This window comes from Hibiscus syriacus, unplaced genomic scaffold (genome assembly GCF_006381635.1).
Source record: "Hibiscus syriacus cultivar Baekdansim isolate YM2019G1 unplaced genomic scaffold, ASM638163v2 tig00109906_pilon, whole genome shotgun sequence".
Taxonomy (NCBI): domain Eukaryota; kingdom Viridiplantae; phylum Streptophyta; class Magnoliopsida; order Malvales; family Malvaceae; genus Hibiscus; species Hibiscus syriacus.
In genome coordinates, this window is record NW_024062524.1 from 12,833 (window position 1) to 33,355 (window position 20,523).

The following is a 20,523-nucleotide window of genomic DNA, read 5'->3' on the forward strand; positions in this document are numbered from 1 at the left end:
CAGTGGCCTCTTGAACGGTGGGAGGGGACTCTCGAGGAATGATAGGGGGGCCTCTTCAACGATAGGAGTGGACTCTTGAGGGATGACAGGCGAGTCGGGCTTCTTCTTGCGGTGTCTTCGCACTATTGGGGTGTACGGAGACTTAATAGCACGTGCACGCTGTCTGATGCGTGAACTCCGTCGTGCAAGCATAACCCGACGTAAAGCATCCACTCTATCGGGCCGCTAAATAATTAAATACAAAAAATCATCTCACGTAGAGCGGCAACCTCACCACGTAAAGTTGACACCTCCACACGCCATGCACCATCGTTATCGCGTAGAGTACCGATCTCCTCACGCAAGGCATTGACCTCATCACGTAACTCCCTTGACTCATCCCGTTGAGGTGGAGGTGGAGAACAGGGAGATAGGAGTCGTGGCATCTTTGCCGGTCGCCTATCATGAGGTGATGGTGGAGAAGAGGCTCGATGATGTGACGGGATAGGTGATGGCTCTCGTTCTAGAGGTGTATAGTCGGGTCTATCGGGTGATGGCTCTAGGTGAGGTGATGGCTCTCGAATTGGAGGAAGTGGATGCTGCTCATCATCCGTGCCATCAAAAAAAACTCTGACTAGCTTGCCACCAATCAGTGGCAAGCTCTTCCTCCGTGGGTGTCAGTCTTTGTAATGGAATGTTGGCCTCCTAAAATATAAAAACTCAAACAAAGTTAAACGTCTACTATTAATAACTAGTTTATATATTATATGAAAGTATTTGTGTTAACTTACATTATTTATTGTCGCATATGGTATTAAGTCTTCCCAATCCAACAGAGTTTTCCTCTTCCAGGAAATAGCCCTGGGAATATCATTTGACGTTTTTATTGCATATGTACGCATGCTGGGGAAAGCCTCGAATATCCAAATCTACAAACAATATAATAACAAAATTAGTAATTGTTAAATAATTAATTATAATTTTAGAAACATTATATAGAAATTCTTACCTTAAAGGCCCAAACAAAGCCTGACAAAGTGTATTTGGACCCATCGCCCCGCAAACTTTTGCGGTCATCAAAGGCAGACGACAACTTAGTCCAGGTAGCTTTCCATATATACGAACCCCACGGAAACAGATTCCATGCATTCAGGTCCTCTACCAATATTATTAGCTCCCGATGAATAGGTTGTCTGGCCTCTCTGCCTAAAAAGCCGGCATACACAAGTAGTAGAAGGCATACTCGGACAACATCGACGTCATCCATCCGAGTGAAACCAGCTTTCTTATTAAACAATTTCTTCAGGTCGTCGACATGTAGGTTCGGCTTCTCCATTGACTCATCCGGAAAAACCCGGGATAACCATGATGGGCGGGCGATATGACGAGTGTACCGGCCTACATCATCGTGTCCGAATCGTAGACCAGTGATTAAGCAGAACTCCTTCCGCCCAAAGCAAGTATACGCTGGTGGAAAATGAAACCATATCTCTTCCTCACCACGTTGTATACTGTCGGGTAGATTTGATGTCATGGTCTGAAGCCACAAATGGGTCAAATTAGCATCTCCACCCGGATGCTGTACTCTCAGCCATGGCCCGAAGCAGGTTTCCTCAAACAATTGTCTTTGAGCAGGTGAAAGCTTCGAAGCAATTGTAGTGGCCATGCTGACTTTATTTCTCAAGGTCAATTGAGCCGAAAAAAATTTCTACAAAAACAATAAACATACCAAGTTAGATATACCAAAAACTACACTGTGAAGATATACCAAAAACAATAAACATAAAAAGTAGTAGTTTATTCTTGAAACTAAAATTTGCAACACTGTTTTGTCTTTTGGTTGAAATGAAAATCGCAACGAGAGAATCGCAACGCGAAATGACAATCGCAACGAGAGAATCGCAACGCGAAATGAAAATCGCAACGAGAGAATCGCAACGCGAAATAAAAATCGCAATGCGATTTTGGTTTCGCGTTGCGATTCTCTCGTTGCGATTGTCATTTCGCGTTGCGATTGTCATTTCGCGTTGCGACAGTCATTCTCTCGTTGCGATTTTCATTTATCTCGTTGCGACTCTTCTGCAAATTGAAACTTGAATGGATTGCATTACTTCAACCAAAAGACAGAACAAAGACAAAGACAAATACTAACTTGAAAATCGCAACGAGAGAATAGCAACGCGAAATGAAAATCGCAACGAGAGAATCGTAACGCGAAATGAAATCTAAGTGAAATGGTTAATCTATTATTGAGATGACCAGTAAACTTATCATCAGTTTCAATATGAAAAACCTACAATAATGCAAACATTTCAAAATAAAAATAATTAAAAAAACTAACCCTCGGAGGTTGATTTTCCATTTCTGAATATTGTGAGGGATTTCTGACCGTGAATGGTTGTGAGGGATTTCGCCGGAGATGGGGACGGAAATCTTCGGAGATGGGGACGGATTTCTTCGCCGTAGAGAGTGAGAGATGGAGATGGGACTGAGTTGTGATTTTAGGTTTTAGGTTATGAGTTGCGATTACGGGATTTTGTCTTAATATTCGTTTTTGTAATTTGAAAATAAAATACGCGTAGCGATTATAATGGCGCTTTAAATATCGCGTTGCGATTTACGGATACGCGTTGCGATTTTATGTATTATCGTTGCGATTTACCGATACGCGTTGCGATATACGGATACGCATTGCGATTTACCCATACGCGTTGCGATTTACGGATACACGTTGCGATTTACGGATACGCATTGCGATTTATGTGTTCGCGTTGCGATTTTCATATTCGCGTTGCGATTTTGGAAAATCGCAATGCGAATTTGACTATCGCATTGCGATTTTCAAGAATCGCGTTGCGATTTTGGAAACTGATTTGCGATTCTGGGGATCGCGTTGCGATTTTTATTTCGCGTTGCGATTTTGTTGGTCATTTTGGCAAATCCAAAAAAAGTTGGTTAAAATCGTATATTATAACTTTTTTTTGGTCACTGAGGTGATTTTCTCTTTAATAAAATGCCACTAGAAGTAGGGAAATTATTTTTGTGCAAGTTGGGATTAAAATACTAAAGCACATGGAAAATGCTCCTAAAACTGTTTCATGAAATAAAGCACATAGAAATTGAACCTCAGATTGATAGCCCACCCAAGCCTAGGACAAACGGATACAATTTCGTGGATTTTGTACCGTACCTGTTTCAATTGAGGCGAGAATAAGTATAACTTTAGTAAGTAATAGACGGATGTGGATTTAGAAAATAGTACCCATCGCAGGTAGTGGACGGGTGATGGGTTTAAGATCTTACCCGCCCCGCATCCGCTTGTCCCACATTCGTCTGCCCACTAAATACCCATTAAATTTTGGATCATTAAAAATTTAATATAATTTTAGGGTATGTCATTTATGTGTGCAAAAGAACAAAAAATATTATGTGTTTGTCATTTATGTTTCTAGGATTTAATTATGTTTTTTATTATGATATTTTATGTACTTTAATATCTATATTAACACTTAAAATCTCCAGTTGGGTAGTAGGTGTGGGGATGAATTTAGGAATGTACCCACGTAGGCAGGTTCAGATATATTTCCCAGAGTAAGTTTATACCCAATAACACTTAAATTAAAATAAAAATTCAAATATTATAAAAGCCAAACCTAAGCCATTAAAATTCTTAGGATCCCAGTATTATCAGTGAAGTAATGCTTCATTGACATCTGATAAAAAAATGTCTAGCCCAGTCTACATCCTCCTCCCAATGATCAAAAGTCTAGGCGCTCAGCCCACTCTAAAATGGACAAACATCGACTTAGGGATGAGATAATTAATGCTTGTTTAGATATCATAAAATATTATATTATATTAGATCAATATATTTTATTTTTATTTTTATTTAAATTTTGACATGTGATTAAATTTATTTAGATGATCAAGCTTTGATAAATTAAATTAATAAAAAAAGTATTGAATTAATTAGTTATCATTAAATTATCATATTAAATATGAAATAAACGATTAGATATAATATTTTATAGATTCAAAAAAGTTTTTCAAATTATCCACGAAATTAATTCAAATAATAAATAATTTAATATCACTTTAACTAGATCTAGAATTTAAAATTTTATATAATATAAAATCTCTATTGAAACTTACCCGTTAAATCTAAATGTATAACCCAAATAATAGATATAATAATTTGTTAAATCCAAATTAACAAGTATTCCGTAACTCAAAAGAAATGTTCTAAATCAACACCTTTTCAAATTGTATTTTCTTGTACAAACATAGTACCTCCCAAAACCTAGGAAAGCCCTAAGCCCCTAAACAAAGAAAAACCACCCAGCCTCTTCTGCAAGCAAAGAGCGCATCAGTTGATTTGAACCTGAATCACATCATTCCTCTCCTCATCATTGATCTTAGGAACCACAACTTTGAGCACACCGTTCTTCATCTCAGCCACGATCTGATCGGTCTTGTAAATTTTCTCGGGCAAAAGGATCCTGCTGGTGTATCTCCCGTCGGTTTCCCCCTCGTTAGATTCTTTGGCCTCGCCTTCGATGACCAGTGTGTTCTGTTCCACGGACACTTTGACATCCTCTTTCCCGAGCCCTGGCATGTCAATTCGAAGGTTCAAGGCGTCTTCCGTTTCCTTAGCGTTCCAGCTTCGGCGTAGACCCCCTCCAATGCCACGCGATGCAGCCACAAATGGATTCTCCATGAATTGATTCATCATGTTCAGGACTTGGCTCAGGTTCCTCGCTGGGGAGAAAGGATCAAACGCATCTGCACATCAAAAAATGGACGACCAAATCAGCATCAAAGAAAAAAAAAATTCCTACATGGAAAATGGAACGGTGGAAAACTACCTGAGAAGAAACCATCACCACGGCGAGAAAGTGAGCGTACGCGGCGGCGATCATCGCTGAACTCACTCTCGTCACCGTCGCTATCGAACTCACGCATGGCGTTGCTGTTAAAGAGCCTGGAGGTCGGCGAAGCGATGGCCATTGGGCGTACCATGCGCAAGGAGCTATTGAAGATGTTCGATGAAACGAGTCTCTTGAGAGCTAGAGAAGCCATTGACGTTGATTGCCAAGTAGATAATTTCCCAAATTTGCTTGTTGAAGCACGACGGAGATTTTACGAGCTAGTAATGCGTGGAGATTTTGCCTGCTAAAACCGGGCGAAACCGGATTTTATAAATTGGAAGGAGGAAGATGCTTGAGAGATTTCTAGAAGGATTACTCTGATATTAGATGATTCTCGAAGGAAACGTCACATGTAATGGCTGGAGATACGCTCTTTCCCAAGTAAATAAATTTTGTTGGGCTTAGGCCTATTTCGCATCGGCTTTTGCATTTCTTCCAATATTTTCTAGAAAAATCGGGAGATCCTCAGCACTGGATGCAGTGATTGGACGAATGTGTTAAGCTTTGATTTTGGAGAATAAAATGGAATTCACAATTTGATGCCATAAGTTTTTAAATATTCTTTTATCAAATCTCGATATAATTATTATTTTTTTATCTTCACCTTCATCGTCAACTCTATAAATATTCTCAAAATAATACTCCAATTATTTTACTCTTGTAAGTCTTAAAATGTGACAGCATCATGATATATTTATGTAGTTATAATACTTCTCGAATTATATATCACTTGGTATTTATTATCTTCAAATGCTCTTCCTGCATTCAGTGCAACCGCCTTTTCCGTTGTACCTAAGGCTGATACCCCTGCTATGGTCGAGGGTTTTAGGCCCATTTCCTATTTCTTCATAGTGTATAAAGTCGTAATAAAAATTCTTGTGAGAAGATTTGAAGTTTATTTTCTAAGAATTGCATCTATGAATCAATGTATTTTCGTCAAAAGAATATCTATTGTTGATGAATTATAATATGATGTTCGCACAAGAATATGTTCCTGATCAATTCAAAAACTTGATTAGTATTTATTTCACCTCATCTAAATTCTTTGTTTCTTTCAACGAAAGTCTAGTAGGATTTCTCATTTGATCCAGGGGTATTAGAAGGATCCTTTGTACCCTCATCTTTTTGTTCTTTTCGCGAATTGCTTTTCTTTATTCGATATAACTATAGTTCAAGTAATTAATTATTTGATTTTCGTCGCAGGAGCTACAACTTCAAGCTGACTCGTATGTGTTTTCTATGAATCGACGTATTTTCTGCTGACAACAAGAACTTCGGCGGGTGTACTTAAAACTTTGATTTCTGTTTTCTTTAAACTTGATTGGAGTGTGTTTCCTGATACGAGAAGAAAGAAACATGAAGCATTTTCGAGGACTGTAGAGATATGATGCGCACTGAGGAAATTATGAATTACATTAAGAATTTAGTTCCAAATGAAGCTCCAAATGGTCTCCGAAGAGATCGCCGCTTCGCTCAGGAGCAAAGTTCTTCCGCTATCCTCCGTGTGCCTCGCGCTACCTGTGATATTCTCCGTCTCCAAGACGATGCCGTTTCTCTCCGCAATTCTGTTGTCGGCATCCTCAACAAGCTCAAGAAGGTAAACTATTTTCCTTGCAGATCTTATATCGTTTCAATGTTTCTCGAGTGCTTTCCCGGAAACTTGAAGGGTTCTTATTCATTGGAGGTGAAAATCATAGTTATTTGTATAAGCTTGAGCTGAATCGAGATTCAAGTCCTCTTACATACAGATTTAAGTTAAGATGTTAATCTTAAGATTAAATTTCGTCATGTTTTAATGCGATGGTATAATATTTGTTTAATTTGAGCTGAATTGAGATTCAATTTCTCTTATATACAGAACTAAGCTAAAAAAATTAACTGTTAGAGTAATCTTACGCTTATATTTCTTCTAGTTTTAATGCCATGAAATAGGATTTGATGTAGGTTTTATAGTCAATTCATGGACCTGAAGATGAGTTTAGTTTTCTACCTTGATATTTATTGGCTCTTATTTGCAGGCAGAGGGATCATCAGCGGAGTCTATATCTGCTCTTGCTAATGTTGACACTGTCAAGCACAGAATGGAAGCTGCATACGAGACACTGCAGGTGAGAATCATTGATTATTTCATCCTGACCTTTCACGTATTCAACTTTTGAAGTTCATGTTAGCCTTGGCTAAATATTTGTTTGGTTTTATCTGCAAAAATAGGATGCCGCTGGATTAACACAACTGAGTGCAACAGTGGAGGATGTGTTTGCCTCCGGCGATCTTCCACGTGCTGCAGAAACCTTGGCTAACATGAGACACTGCTTATCTTCTGTTGGAGAGGTAACTATATTGACAGCCCTTTTATGATGTTTTATGATTTTTCATCCATAAAGTTTGGTTTCAATGATTTAATTGTTATCCTTAAATCTGTTCTTAGGTGGCTGAGTTTGCAAATATTTGGAAGCAACTTGAGGTCTTAGAGGACAGGTTGGACACAATGGTGCAGCCTCGTCTTACAGATGCATTATCAAATCGCAAGGTTACTATATTTTGTTCGTGACATTTGTTGCTTTTTCACTTGCAATTCCATCATCCTGTTTTACTAATAGATTGCTCTATACATTTATACTTATCACCTATACAGGTTGATGTTGCTCAAGATTTGCGAGGAATACTTGTCCGAATTGGTAGATTCGAGTCTCTGGAGCTGCACTATACCAAAGTTCACCTAAAGCCCATAAAGCAACTCTGGGATGATTTTGACTCTAAAAGGAGAGTTAGTAAGCTTGCTAATGAGAAGAGCGAAGCTGAAAGGCCAGCGATTAATAATGCGTCACAGTCAAGTTCTCTCGCTGTTTCTTTCTCAAGTTGGTTGCCAAGTTTCTATTATGAGTTGCTACTCTACCTTCAACAATAATGGAAGTGGTATTTATTGTTGAATTCAATGCTCCACATTTTAGTTCTCAAAGTAGTTTTCCCATGCTTTCTTATTTTATTTTCTGGCAAATTTGAATTGCTTTAGATTCTATGTTACCCTAAAATTTGCTGCAAAAAGAGTTCTTTACTTTGGATTTTATGTGTGTGTGTTGCTATTTGTTTTCAAAGTTACTTGTTCTACATTCATTAATGGAAGAAGGGTTTTTGAAGGAACCAAGCATCATCTAACTTCGTCACATATTTCAGTCTTATTGGGAAATTGGAAAATATTCCAGGATGCTTGTGGAAAATTTTTCTTCCATAAAAATTATTTGGAATATGAAAATTCACTAAACTCTCCCCAACAGGTGTATGTTTGCTTTTCCTGATGATTATTAGACTCTTGTCCCAAAGCTTCTCACTGAGACCATGGCTGCTGTGGGATCAAGTTTTGTTTCCCGCATCAACATTGCTCCTGGAGAGGTGGTTCATGAAACAAAAGCATTTGCTAAGGGTAATAGTTAAGTTTCATGATATTCCGTAAGTTATTATTTGTATTGGTTGATCTTTCTATCCGATTTTAGCTAGACAATTCATGATTATTTTTTTCTTCTCACTCCTTGTTAATGACATCAGGTATAGTAACATTTTATCTGGAGATCTGCAAAAGGGTAGTAAGATTCAGACTAAGCATCTAGAAGCTCTGATTGATTTACACAATATGACAGTAATCTTAGCAAGAAATATCCAGCACTTATTTTCAGAATCTGATCGAGTTTTGATGGACACACTGAAGACAGTGTACTCTCCATATGAATCATTTAAACAGAGGTAAGCCATTACAAAGATAATAAAATGCAATGCTCTTTTTTCTTCTTCCGATTTCTACATCTAGAGGCGCAGAGTCTACCTCAATTTACCTATCAAACACTCAAGTATTATGTATATAATGTGTACCCAGCTTGTTTATAGGAAACCAAAAATTTATACTGTCTATGTTTTGTCACAATCCTTGTGATTTCTTCCCATTCAGGTTTTTCCCTTCTCAGCGGGGGAAGATGTGGGCAACCCTTTTATCATGTCTGTATAATTTATAATTATTGCAATTTTGTCTTTTATATTACAGCGCTTATTTTGGTATTCTCTGTTTTTTAATGAGCAAGTTGGATATGTTATAGGTACGGACACATGGAGCGGGCTATCTTCTCCTCTCCTCTGAGATCGCCGGGGTGGATCTAAAGGGAGCTGTCTCACGTAGTGTGGGAGCCCAGGGTAATGAACTTAGTGAGACAGTTAGAAGAATAGAAGAATCTATTCCTCAAGTTATTGTACTTCTTGAGGCAGTTGTAGAGAGGTGGATCAGCTTTACTGGTGGGTCAGAGGCAGATGAGTTGATTCTTGCACTTTATGACATAATGTTACAGTACATTTCTACCCTCCAAGTCACCCTCAAATCACTTAGAGCTGTCTGTGGAGCGGACCACAAGGACATTAGCTTGGACAAGAAGGAAGGGGCTCAAAATTCAAGAAAAGCTGATTTGATTTCTAACGAAGAGGAGTGGTCAATTGTTCAAGGGGCCTTGCAGATACTCACAGTTGCAGACCGTCTAACAAGCAGGTCTTCTGTCTTTGAAGCATCATTGAGAGCTGCTCTGGCTAGATTGAGCACAAGTTTTTCACTCGCAGCATTTGGTTTGAGTTTTTAGCAAAACCAGCTACGGGTTGCAAATGATGATGGAAATGGAGAAACACCATTGGGTGGAAGAGCTGCCTTGGATGTTGCAGCTGTGCGACTTGTTGATGTTCCTGAGAAGTCCCGGAAACTGCTTAACCTTTTAGATCAGGTATTTGAAAATAAAATTTAGACCTTTGTTTTGTGTTCAAAATTTCCCTTTGACATATTTGTTGTGCAGTCCAAAGATCCTCGATTTCATGCACTTCCATCCCAAAGGGTAGCTGCATTTGCTGAATCAGTGAATGAGCTGGTGTACGACGTCCTCATATCCAAAGTTCAACAACGTCTCAGCGATGTGTCATGTATGCCAATCTGGTCTGCAGCAGAGGAGAAAGCGCTTTTCATCTACCAACCTTTAGTGCATATCCTCAGTCCTACGTGACAAGCGTGGGTGAATATCTTCTTTGCCTGAACAATTGTAACCACTTGCTGAGTGCATTTCTAACAGTGACGCCAATAATGATGAAACTCAGTTCTTTGCAACAGAATGGATGTTCAAGGTAAGCATTCTATCCCATTTAATGTTTTTTAAAATTATTTTTATTTCTTTCGTGAATTAACATTATTGTACATATTGGCCGTGTTTTTGGGAAGGTCGCTGAAGGTGCCACCGCCTTGTACATGGAGCAGCTACGTGGGATCCAGTATATAACAGATCGTGGAGCACAACAGCTGTCGGTTGATATTGAGTACTTGAGTAATGTGCTTTCTGCTCTCTCAGTGCCAATTCCTCTGGTCCTTGCAACATTTCAAACCTGCCCTGGAACTCCTAGAGATCAGCTAAAAGATCTGTTAAAGTCTGATAATGGTAATCAACTTGATCTTCCCACTGCTAACCTTGTGTGTAAAATTCGGCGTCTGAATTTGGATTAGTAGATTTTGCTCCACTATGTAATTTGAAATAACATAATTTACGTTCCATATTGCCCATCTTTTGCATTTTTATCAATGAAATGATGCCCGTTTGCACCTGTTTCCTGGTAAATGGAATCTAAGGTAATGTTCTTCCGTCCAGTGGAGGAAACTCAGTTGAATATTATTTGCTACATTTACCGTTTTTTCCCCACGGTAAATGCTCAATGAGATTACTAGTCGCGGTCAAAATTTACTTCCAAACAAAGGAGGTCACGTAAAACTAATAGTTTAACATTAGTGTGGTTACTCGGCTTTCCCCGAACGGAAAACGAGGAAAAAAGAGCAATCTTGGACCAATACTGATTTAGGTCGAAGCAAAATCCTCTCGTTTTTCAGCTTTTGAATAATATATAAAGATATATGGCCTTTTACGGACCAAATCATCAACTTCACATCAACCTTCAAAATCAGGATTCAAACTACAAAGAACAATGATATGGAAACGCAATGTAAATTTGTAATACAAATCCATCACAAGAACAAAGGCAAGAAACCAAATAGCTCAGCCTAGCCATTTACAAGACTAAATAGAAGGGAACAGTCTATTGCATGGTTTTTTTAAAGGCATAAGAAATGCGTCAAATTTTACTTCTAGGTTCAAACCACGTATGGTTATAGGCATTTTCGCAATTTATCTCAGATTTTCCCTGTACTATTCCACAACAGAAAGCCTTTTCAAATAATAATTGATACAAAGCCACATAAGCATCCACAGAGGCAACCATAAAATAAAAACGCATGTATGTCTGCCTAAGTCAATTAAAGCATTGTGGTGCTGTAACTGAAATTTTATCTATTACCTCGAAGTTGGAATATCATCTTTCTCAGCAGCTTGACTATGGATAAATGCAATACGAATGAAGCCGGGATAAATAAGACTCAAAACAATGTCCATACTCCATAGAAGTCAAGTCCAACCAGAATAAAAGGAGTTAAACAATAATATTGTTATACCTACCTCAACCCTTTTCTTCTCTAGTAATTTTGATGAAAGGGAGGAGTTGGTACAGTCCCAACAAAGCTGTGAGTTACCAAGAAAAAAGTTTCATCCATGATGACAAAATTTAGACTACTCCAAAAGCACACTTTTATAAACTAAAATTAAAATAAGAGGTCTACCTCATTGGCTTTCAAAGCCAGAACATCTATTGTACAGAATGGCACTAATATCGGCGAACTGGACTTCTAGAGGACCTCCTGTTACTATGTCTACCAGGGGAACGGGGCCTGCTGCGATTCTGATACCTATCCCTGCCCCCATCTCTACCATTCTTGTACCTCCATTCCCTCTCTCCATCCCTACTACCTCTGCCATTCCTCTCTCGAGACCTTTCACGATCCAAATCACGTTCTTGGTATCTGTCCGAATCCTTGCCTCGATCCTGATATTTGTCCCTATCACCTGAATCACTTCTGCTCCTACTCTCATATTCCTTCTCTCTCTGCTTTCTCCGTTCTTCAACTTCTTTTTCTCTAGCTAATCTTTCCTCTTCCCTCGCTTTCTCCTTTGCTTCCTGAAAAGTTCATTCAGGTTCTTCATTCACAGCAAAAGATTAAATACACTGACACCCACAAAGCATTCTACTCAGAAACATTTACCTTGAACTCAGCAATGAAATCCCGAACCATTCCATAACCAATATGTTGCTTTCCTGTAACATGGGACTGAGTCCTCTCAGCAGCATCATTAGCTACTAGAAAAGAACCACAAACCTCACATAGAGCCATTTTCTTCTCCTGTGCAAGCATCAATACTTTGTCATTTTGAGGTTGTTGAGTCAAGACTGTCTTCTCAGCATTAAGAGCCTCCACCTAAACAAATCACAGAATGTAAAGCTTCAAAACCTGAAATGCCTATTGTGATAAATTTCAAAGCCAGAAATGAAAAGGAAATATAAACATATTAAAGAGGCAATCAGACAAACAGAATTTCCAAGTTGGCCAAAAGCTGTCCGTCCAGGATGTGGCAACATTAAGAATAATATCTCACAACTTGTGGATCAATCACTAAAAGGTTATGGGAAACCTTAACCGCACCTTTCTCATGAGTGCCTCAGCTTCATCCACCTTTCCAGCTTCACCAAGGCTCTCCACTTGCTCCAGCAGATTTTTTAATTTTTCCTCTAAGACAGATAACTGTTCAGACTTTTCTGCAGATAGTGGAGCAGGTGGTGCTGGTTCCACCTCTTGAGCAAGGCGTTCTCGTCCACGCCTAACTCTTCTGTCAAGGTCCATCACCTAGACAGTATAACAATGTTATGTGATATATGAATATTACAATTGTTGTCACAAGAAAACAAGAGGGATATTAAATTAAAACGTGAGGGCAATGGAACCCACCAATTTCTCACAAAACTTAGCCAGTTCAGCTTCAAATTTTGGAACATATGCATCGTGTCTGGAGGACTTCTCAAAACTAAAGTCACAAATATCAAACGCAAATTTAAAATACAAATCCCACATGAAAAATGTATATTGATCAGAAAAAACAGAACTGGTCCAGCCAACCCAACCTCCAAAAGTTAGAGGCTGAAAAATGTATATTGGTCCAGACAAGTTATTTTTGTAAACAATGCAAGACACATCATACAACTTACAAGGGAAAATATCAACAATTTAGCAAATGGGAACCAGATACCAAAGCAGCAGCAATGATATAACTTAAACCATGGGGCTCTTTATATCACAATTTTTTCCAGCACATCTTAGAGGAAACGCCACAAGTACTGCATCCAAAATATACTTACTAAAAAGCGCATTACCGTAACTTTTTCTCAGCTAATATTACCATATATTACCTGTCTCCCCAAAGATTAATGTGCTTTAGTTAAATTTGACTTCATTCTCGTAATAATACCATCTCATCCTTTAACATAGCGGATGAGGCAAGGACAAGTTATTCAGAAGGCAAAGTATACCCAAAAATGTTTCAAAAGGAACAGTGGTTTGAGACAGATCAAAAGGGAAAATATATAGATCAATTTACTCTCCCGTGTGCATCAGTCACCCATTTACATTTCCAGGAACGATAGAATTAATAATAAAGGAAGAGAGGTAATGTTAAAATGTTACATCCAGAATGTCATTACGATTCAAACAGATATAAAAGTAGACATGCAATTTTAAGCAAGTAAACAATCCCCAATTACTTGGTATAAAAAAGCCCCCATTATCTCTGATGGTGCTGATCGTGATAGCAATAATGTTAACTGCAGATACTAGTAGGAGGGAAATCCAAAAGCAAGGTTTCAATAGCTAAGCACCGACGGCATCGAACACAATCAATTACTTCTATATCTACTTCCGCAATTTGAATTATTGTGACTAATACTGCTCCATTTTACATAAAATACATAATATTTTTTTCATTTCCCCTTGGAAAATACTATTGAGGTCCTAAAGCATTTCTTTGTAAGAAAAATCATAGGTTTAGAAAGGATCCAACATAAAACATCCTTTCCATCCCCCCACTTTTGCCAATAACATCCTATGTTAATGAGAGTTCAATTATCTCTTCATACCCCTTGTAAATATCTGATCGGAATGTTTAGATCAGTTACCTCAAAAAGAAAAACCAGCAACACCTTAGCATACCGCGTGTAATGCATAATTAAGTTCCATCCTACATGGACATATGAAGAAGCTAACTTAATAAGGAAAACACAAGATCAATAACAGTCTTCGAAAAAGTTGATTAAAAGTTTACTATTAATCACCAAGTCTGTGCAAGGTTAAAAAAACCCAACAGAATAAGCACATTCATTTGAACAGCTATTTGTGATGCATTTGGACAAAATGGAAATCTCACAGCATAGACATCCAAAAAGAATGCCCATTGAATCCCACCTTTCTTTCAACTTTTGATCATGAACTCTAGGGCATGGTCCTGATGCACCAAAACACAACACCAGAAAACATAAAACAGTCATTAAATTTTCACATTCTCTTAACACAGCTTAGTAATCACTACTAATATACCACGCAGCTAAAGGAAACTAAGAAAAACCTAACCGTCTCAGAAACAATAAGATACAGAATAATCGAATATAGCAAAAACATTCTCTTATTATGTAATAAATTATTATTGGAACGAAACAGCAACTGGAAATTCAAAATTTAAAACGCACCGAGATCACTGCGAGTGTTGACGAAGAGGTCGTGAGGACAAAAGCGAACCATATAAAATGCACAAACCTCTTTATCATCCCATCGAAGTTCCTTGTGTCCCTTTTTCTCTTCCTCCGTTAGATTACGAGCTATAGTTTATTTAAAAAAAAAAGTTAGAAAATGAACTCGTATAAATCCCAAGAAATTAAACAAATATCGGAGCCAAATAGATACGAAATTTCCAAATACCCGTTCCCATGAGTTCGTCAAGAAGAGCTCGCTGTGCATCCATGCTTTGATTTGAAATGGTGAGGCAGATTAAAGAATTTCGAGGATATTTCCGCAAATAGAATCCTACTAAATGCAAATCGAAGGGAAACAGATTTAGGGTTTTGCGGACGGGGAGGCGCAGTAGATTATTTTTTAGGCTAACTGTGAGTCCTGAGCAGTACCCGTACAAGTGTCATTAGACATTGTCCCTTTAGATTATACATTCTTATCAAGTTATCCTTTAAAATATTTTTCGAAATATTTTTTTTTAAAGTTTAAATTATTATTTTATTTACAAATCATTAAAAGAATTTGGTGATCAATCAAAACACGTTACATCGTATTTTAATTTTATTTATTTAAATAAATAGAAAAATTATAAAATAAGATTAATAATATATAAAAATATTCCTTTTCTTCAGCTCTACCATTAACACTGCGTTTTTTTTCTCCAACCTCAAAATCTATCTTTTAAATTAAATTGATAAAATATTTCAATAAGAATCAAATATATAATTATGTTAATTTTATTAATTGTCACACTAATATATTTATCAAATGTTAACGATTAATGTCTTGATTAACACAATTAAATAGGAAAATGATCTAATTGATAAAATTAAAAGATCAATTGTCAAAAATAAAAAGTGATAATAATGAAATAGTCATAGATATGTATAGTTCACTTTAAATAAAAACAAAGGTGATCAATTATATAATTTATTTAAATTGGGGATGATATTATTGTTAACTAAAGGTGTTTACAGAATGAGTTCATCGCTAGTTGAGTAGTGTTTCACTTGTGCTAGTTTTAAAAAAATGTTCAATTTGGCTCTTTACTAGTTAAGTTTGATAAAATTTTATTCTACTTGTATTCACTAAAAGAATTTATTATTCAACTCGACTCATTGTTCATTAATCTCATCAATTTTTTTACCTTGTTTTTTTAACTATATATGAAATGGAGTAAATTAATAATTAACAATTTAATATTTTTATTATTATTTATTAGAAAATTAATAATAATTGTTAATTAATAATTTAATATTTTTTATTTATTAATAAATAAATAATTATTAATTAGATTTCTTAATAAAATAATTCTTTAAAGTAATTATTAAAAAATTATAAAAAGATGAAAGAACACTTACCGAATGAAGTTAGATTTTGTTAATTTAATTCTATTAGACTTATAATCGAATTCAAAGTTCTAATCAAATTAATCCAAATTAAGCATTGATCAAGTCGATTCCGATACAAATTTGGTTTCTTCCGATTCCCAAGGAACCGGTGCATCTGCTCCGGCCCGGGGAGACCGGTTTCTCGAAAGACAACAAGCTGACGAGGCGGCTAAGGTTATCATAAAGGAGATAAAGAAGAGTAAGAAGAAGACGAAGAAGGTTCTGAAGGTTAATATGGCAACCGCCTGTTTTTATGGTTGTGGAGCTCCATTGCAAACTTCGGAGCTGGATGCTCCGGGTTATGTGGATAAGGATGCATATGAATTGGTATTAAACTTCAACTTTGGCATTTTAAAAACTAGACCCCCGTTCTTGTTTTGAATGATGAAATGCTTTTGGTTTTAGTTTAAATGAAACAATTATTTTTGAATGGTCATTACATTTTAATATGATATTTTCTATTAGCAAAATTGTAGGGACAAAAAGCAAGTAGTGGCTGGGGAATTGATTGAACCTTTTTTTTCCTTGAATAAATTAAAGTTTTTGGTCAAATTAGGTAGATAATTTAGTACTGGCTTATGATGGCAGAAGAAGAAACACCACCAGCTAAGAACGATTCTTTGTGGGAGATGTAGGCTTTTATCTCATGGGCATATGATAACTGCTGTTCGTGGGAATGGAGGTTATTCCGGGGGCAAGCAGTTTGTTTCAGCTGATGAGCTTCGAGAAAAGCTCTCTCACTTGTGTACGAGAAGGCGTTGGTTATTAATTTATTTGTGAATTTTGGTGATAGTCCAGTGTGGTAAACGAAGTATGCTAAATGCATGTAACTTACCATTTTGTTATTAGTTAAGAAACGGTTTCCTATCCACTCATTTTTTATAGTCGATAGTAGCAGAATAAGGTGCTTATGATAATAAATACTGTATTACAGAGTACAGACTATCTCCCAGTAAGTGATTGTTACATATTTTCTGTTTTCTCCAAGCAAGGCCTCCTTTCTCAAGGATCTAACTATATTCCGATCTTATTCATTAATTCAATGTTCCACTAAGCGATCAAGTGACTGGCTTTTTGACCAACTACTTTTAGGTTGATATTGTGGACTTCAACGGCAGCTTCTTATCCCGTGTACGTGATCTTGCTGGTGCAAATCCTATAATACTAGTTGTGACTAAGGTAATAATCTGCACTTTTGGCTTTGGGCTATCATCCTATCAATAATTTTATGACATATAATCTGCAACAATGCTGATTATAATGTGTTTGCTTTTCTCTGTTAGGTTGATCTCCTTCCAAAAGGGACTGATTTTAATTGTGTGGGTGATTGGGTTGTGGAGGCCACTACGAAGAAGCAGCTTACGTAAGAAATGATTTCAGTGGAATTATTCGTATAATTGATGTTGGATCTATTTCATTTAACATTCTATGAAGATTTTACACCTTTCAGTAATTGTTTCATTTGGAAGCTTGGTTTAACCTGTTTCTGATTCAATCAATGTGCTCTGCTCCACAGTGTCTTGAGTGTGCATCTTACTAGCTCAAAGTCTTTAGTTGGAATTGCTGGAGTTGCATCAGAAATCCAAAAAGAGAAGGTCTGTACTTGCCCTTACATCCATATATTTGAAATATCTTGTTCTTCATATTAATGCTTGAGAAAACACATTCAAATTGAAGCATCCTGAACCAAATATGAAATAAATATGGCCATATACTTTTGATGAAGTCCTGAAGTTTCTTATCTGGTTTTGGTTTACAATCAGTTACCACTGCATGAAGTCCCGAAGTTTTCTTCTATGCATTAAATGTTCCATTTTATCTAAACTTGTTATTATAGAAATAAGTGAAGCCTTTTTATAATTTGGTTATTTTTCCCCTTAGTTTAACTTCTTTACTTGACTTTTATGATGCAGGAGCGGGATGTATACATTCTGGTTAGTAAGTCCTGCATTGGAAGCTTTTGTAGATTTACAGAGTGGAGTTCACAATATTACTTTATTTTACTGATATTACCTTTGGATTCCTTTCTGCCTTTATGTCCTCTCATTGCTGGTTTCTTTATTGCATTGATCATAAATGCAAAATGGGTTCCCAATCCCATTTAGTGTCATGCGTGTACTTTGCTGCTAGTACATGCATGTCCAGGGAAACATGAAGTAATATCTTTCCTTTGCTTTTCATGTGTCTGGCCAAAGGTCATTTATCTGCTTAAATCAAAATGTTAGTTGTTCTTAAGCTTTGACTTATTATGAATTTAAATTGTATCATATAAGTGATTATATATTTTCATTTGATCATTCTTACAGGGGTCAGCTAATGTGGGAAAATCTGCATTTATACCAAGTCCATATAATTTATCATGAATTGTTATATGATTTCATATCAGTCCCTCATTTCCTCGTTCTTTTTGATAAATTAAATGATTTATCAATTTTTTTAAAATAATGGTGTGCTAAAATGTCTTGCCATTTGGCCCATTAAACATCAGAAATGATGGCACAAAGGGATCCACAAAAGTACAAACCAATACAATCTGCTGTTCCTGGAACTACTTTGGGTCCAATCCAGATTGATGCTTTCCTTGGATGAGGGGTATGCATTATCAGTTCATTGCCTGAACTTCATCCTACCTCCTTGGCATAATGTTTCCCTTTTTACAAGAACCTTTTGAAGCTTTCTTTAGTCACCTGGATAGTTCTAAACCAGATAAATTAGTTTTAGCAGTACTTGGCTATTAATTCTTTCATAATACCAACAAGTCTTTTGTGGCAATGTCTTCCTGTAGAAATTGTATGATACACCAGGGGTTCATCTTCACCGTAGGTAAGCAGCAGTAGTTCACTCTGAAGATTTACCTATCCTCGCTCCTCAGAGTCGGCTCAGAGGCCAATTATTCCTTGTACGTTTCATCTGAAAGATCCTTGAAGCACTTTTAACTTCTTTATATGCTTTCTTCTTACTATGTTCCCCGGGGTTGCCAGGTTGCCTCCAAAAAGGGGATGGCAGGGACATTCAATACCAACGGCTTAATGGGTTCTCAATATTTTGGGGTGGCCTTGTCAGAATTGATATCTTGAAGGTCCTAACCTTTTAGTTTCATGTATATTCAGTTACGAGACTGGTTGTCATTGGTGTGCACTGTCTTCTTAATCTCTTCATTCTTGAAGCTTTTAGGTTCTTCCAGAGACATGTTTGCCATTTTATGGTCCAAAGAGGTTGCCAATTCATGCTGTACCTACTGATGAAGCACATGAATTTTACAAGGTAATTCTGAGACTACTGTTTTTCCCTTGGAATACCACATTTAGACCAAATATACCACATTACTAAATAGTTAGTTGGCGGTAATCGAATTCTATGTGTGTGTGTGTGCATGCCCTTCTGAGGTAATTGCATTGTGTGTCTTGAACACTGATTCAAGTTGCAAAGTCTCTCTCAAGCTATAACATGAAACTGGCCATCTTAAATTTGAATGGAGAATCTGAGGGATCTGACTGATAATGTTTCATCTCAACAAAGAGGCATCTGTTATCAATAGATGACTTGCATAATTGCCACAGAAAGAACTTGGAGTTCTGTTGACACCGCCAACTGGAAAAGATAGAGCTGCTGAATGGAGAGGACTGGAGACGGTGCAGCAATTGCAAATAAACTTCGAGGGTGCAGAAAGGTGCAATTCTAGATTATATTTCATAGTGGTATCTCTTTAGACATATTGAACTCAGCTGCTGTTAGAAGATTGTAGTTTTGTTATGCATGAGAGGAATTATGGAATTTTTAGCTCTTCTCAGAATTCTTGTTATGGTTAAACTTGTGGCAAATTAAAGCTATTTGTGTTTATAATTATTTGCTTAATTTGAAATCTGTCTACATTTGTTGCTTGGACAGACCTGCCAGTGATGTGGCTATCTCAGGGCTCGGTTGGATTACCATTGAACCGAAATGCAAGTCTCTTGGAGTATCTGAAAGTAATTTTGCAGAAACAATCAAAGGACTGCATTTTGCAGTCCATGTACCAAAACCCGTTGAGATTTTCGTTAGGCCTTCAATACCTGTAGGTAAGGCCGGAGCAGAATGGTACCAATATCGCGAGTTAACAGAAAAGGAAGAAGAAACAAGAACGATGTGGTACTTTTGAGGGCTTTCTTATTACATGTTTATTTATTTTGTATGTGTTTAATTGGCAAGATATTGGTTGTAAACATGAGAAATGTTCATGATGTATACACAATGAAACTGAGAATACAGAGAGGGAGCTTGTTTGTTCAAGAAATTTTGTATGTAGAAATTTCAACCATTTAAAATACTATTCAGTGCTGATAAAGTAGAATATTTACTTGTTTCTTTTGAGATATGTTGATTGGGTTAGATTGGGAATGAGAAATTGGCCTGTTTGCCGATGTGTTACTGTTGTGTCATACCGGCATTTTTATACCATAAAAGATGTACTATTAACTAGGGGTGAGTATTTAAATGAGTCGAGTCAAGTTAATTTTTTTTA

At 36.9% G+C, this 20,523-nt stretch overlaps 2 protein-coding genes and 2 pseudogenes across 5 annotated transcripts; 2 read left to right on the forward strand and 2 right to left on the reverse strand.

Annotated features, from left to right (window-relative positions):
• Nucleotides 1–4,207: 4,207 nt before the first annotated feature.
• LOC120210049 (23.6 kDa heat shock protein, mitochondrial-like) lies at nt 4,208–5,167 on the reverse strand. Of its 2 annotated transcripts, none has more exons than XM_039208872.1 (2): nt 4,842–5,167; nt 4,208–4,761 (listed from the first exon to the last, which is right to left on the reverse strand). In XM_039208872.1, the coding sequence occupies exons 1-2, from the start codon at nt 5,056–5,058 to the stop codon at nt 4,346–4,348; spliced, it is 633 nt and encodes a 210-aa protein (XP_039064803.1). In that variant the 5' UTR covers nt 5,059–5,167; the 3' UTR covers nt 4,208–4,345. The 2 variants fall into 2 exon arrangements, with proteins under 2 accessions (XP_039064803.1, XP_039064804.1); XM_039208873.1 differs by having other exon boundaries at nt 4,845–5,165.
• Nucleotides 5,168–6,340: 1,173 nt separating this feature from the next.
• LOC120210050 lies at nt 6,341–10,451 on the forward strand (annotated as a pseudogene).
• A 945-nt stretch (nt 10,452–11,396) lies between these two features.
• Nucleotides 11,397–15,032, reverse strand: LOC120210048 (luc7-like protein 3). 3 transcript variants are annotated; one of them, XM_039208870.1, is made up of 8 exons: nt 14,821–15,032; nt 14,592–14,720; nt 14,311–14,350; nt 12,805–12,880; nt 12,502–12,702; nt 12,064–12,276; nt 11,584–11,978; nt 11,404–11,485 (listed from the first exon to the last, which is right to left on the reverse strand). In XM_039208870.1, exons 1-7 carry the CDS (start codon nt 14,861–14,863, stop codon nt 11,628–11,630), a joined length of 1,053 nt encoding a protein of 350 aa, XP_039064801.1. In that variant the 5' UTR covers nt 14,864–15,032; the 3' UTR covers nt 11,404–11,485; nt 11,584–11,627. The 3 variants fall into 3 exon arrangements, with proteins under 3 accessions (XP_039064800.1, XP_039064802.1, XP_039064801.1); XM_039208869.1 differs by having other exon boundaries at nt 11,397–11,978; XM_039208871.1 differs by lacking the exon at nt 14,821–15,032 and adding an exon at nt 14,025–14,086 and having other exon boundaries at nt 11,398–11,978; nt 14,592–14,694.
• A 963-nt stretch (nt 15,033–15,995) lies between these two features.
• Nucleotides 15,996–20,289, forward strand: LOC120210034 (annotated as a pseudogene).
• The last annotated feature ends 234 nt before the right edge of the window (nt 20,290–20,523 follow it).

What these genes read in the sequence shown, in the direction of transcription:
- LOC120210048 (XM_039208869.1), bottom strand. Translation starts at nt 14,863, where the DNA reads ATGGATGCACAGCGAGCTCTTCTTGACGAACTCATGGGAACGG. An exon ending in TGACGAACTCATGGGAACGG is followed by an intron (nt 14,721 to 14,820) that starts GTATTTGGAAAT and finishes AATAAACTATAG; the next exon opens with CTCGTAATCTAACGGAGGAA. An exon ending in CAACACTCGCAGTGATCTCG is followed by an intron (nt 14,351 to 14,591) that starts GTGCGTTTTAAA and finishes TTGGTGCATCAG; the next exon opens with GACCATGCCCTAGAGTTCAT.
- LOC120210049 (XM_039208872.1), bottom strand. Translation starts at nt 5,058, where the DNA reads ATGGCTTCTCTAGCTCTCAAGAGACTCGTTTCATCGAACATCTTCAAT. An exon ending in TGATGGTTTCTTCTCAGGTA is followed by an intron (nt 4,762 to 4,841) that starts GTTTTCCACCGT and finishes TTTGATGTGCAG; the next exon opens with ATGCGTTTGATCCTTTCTCC.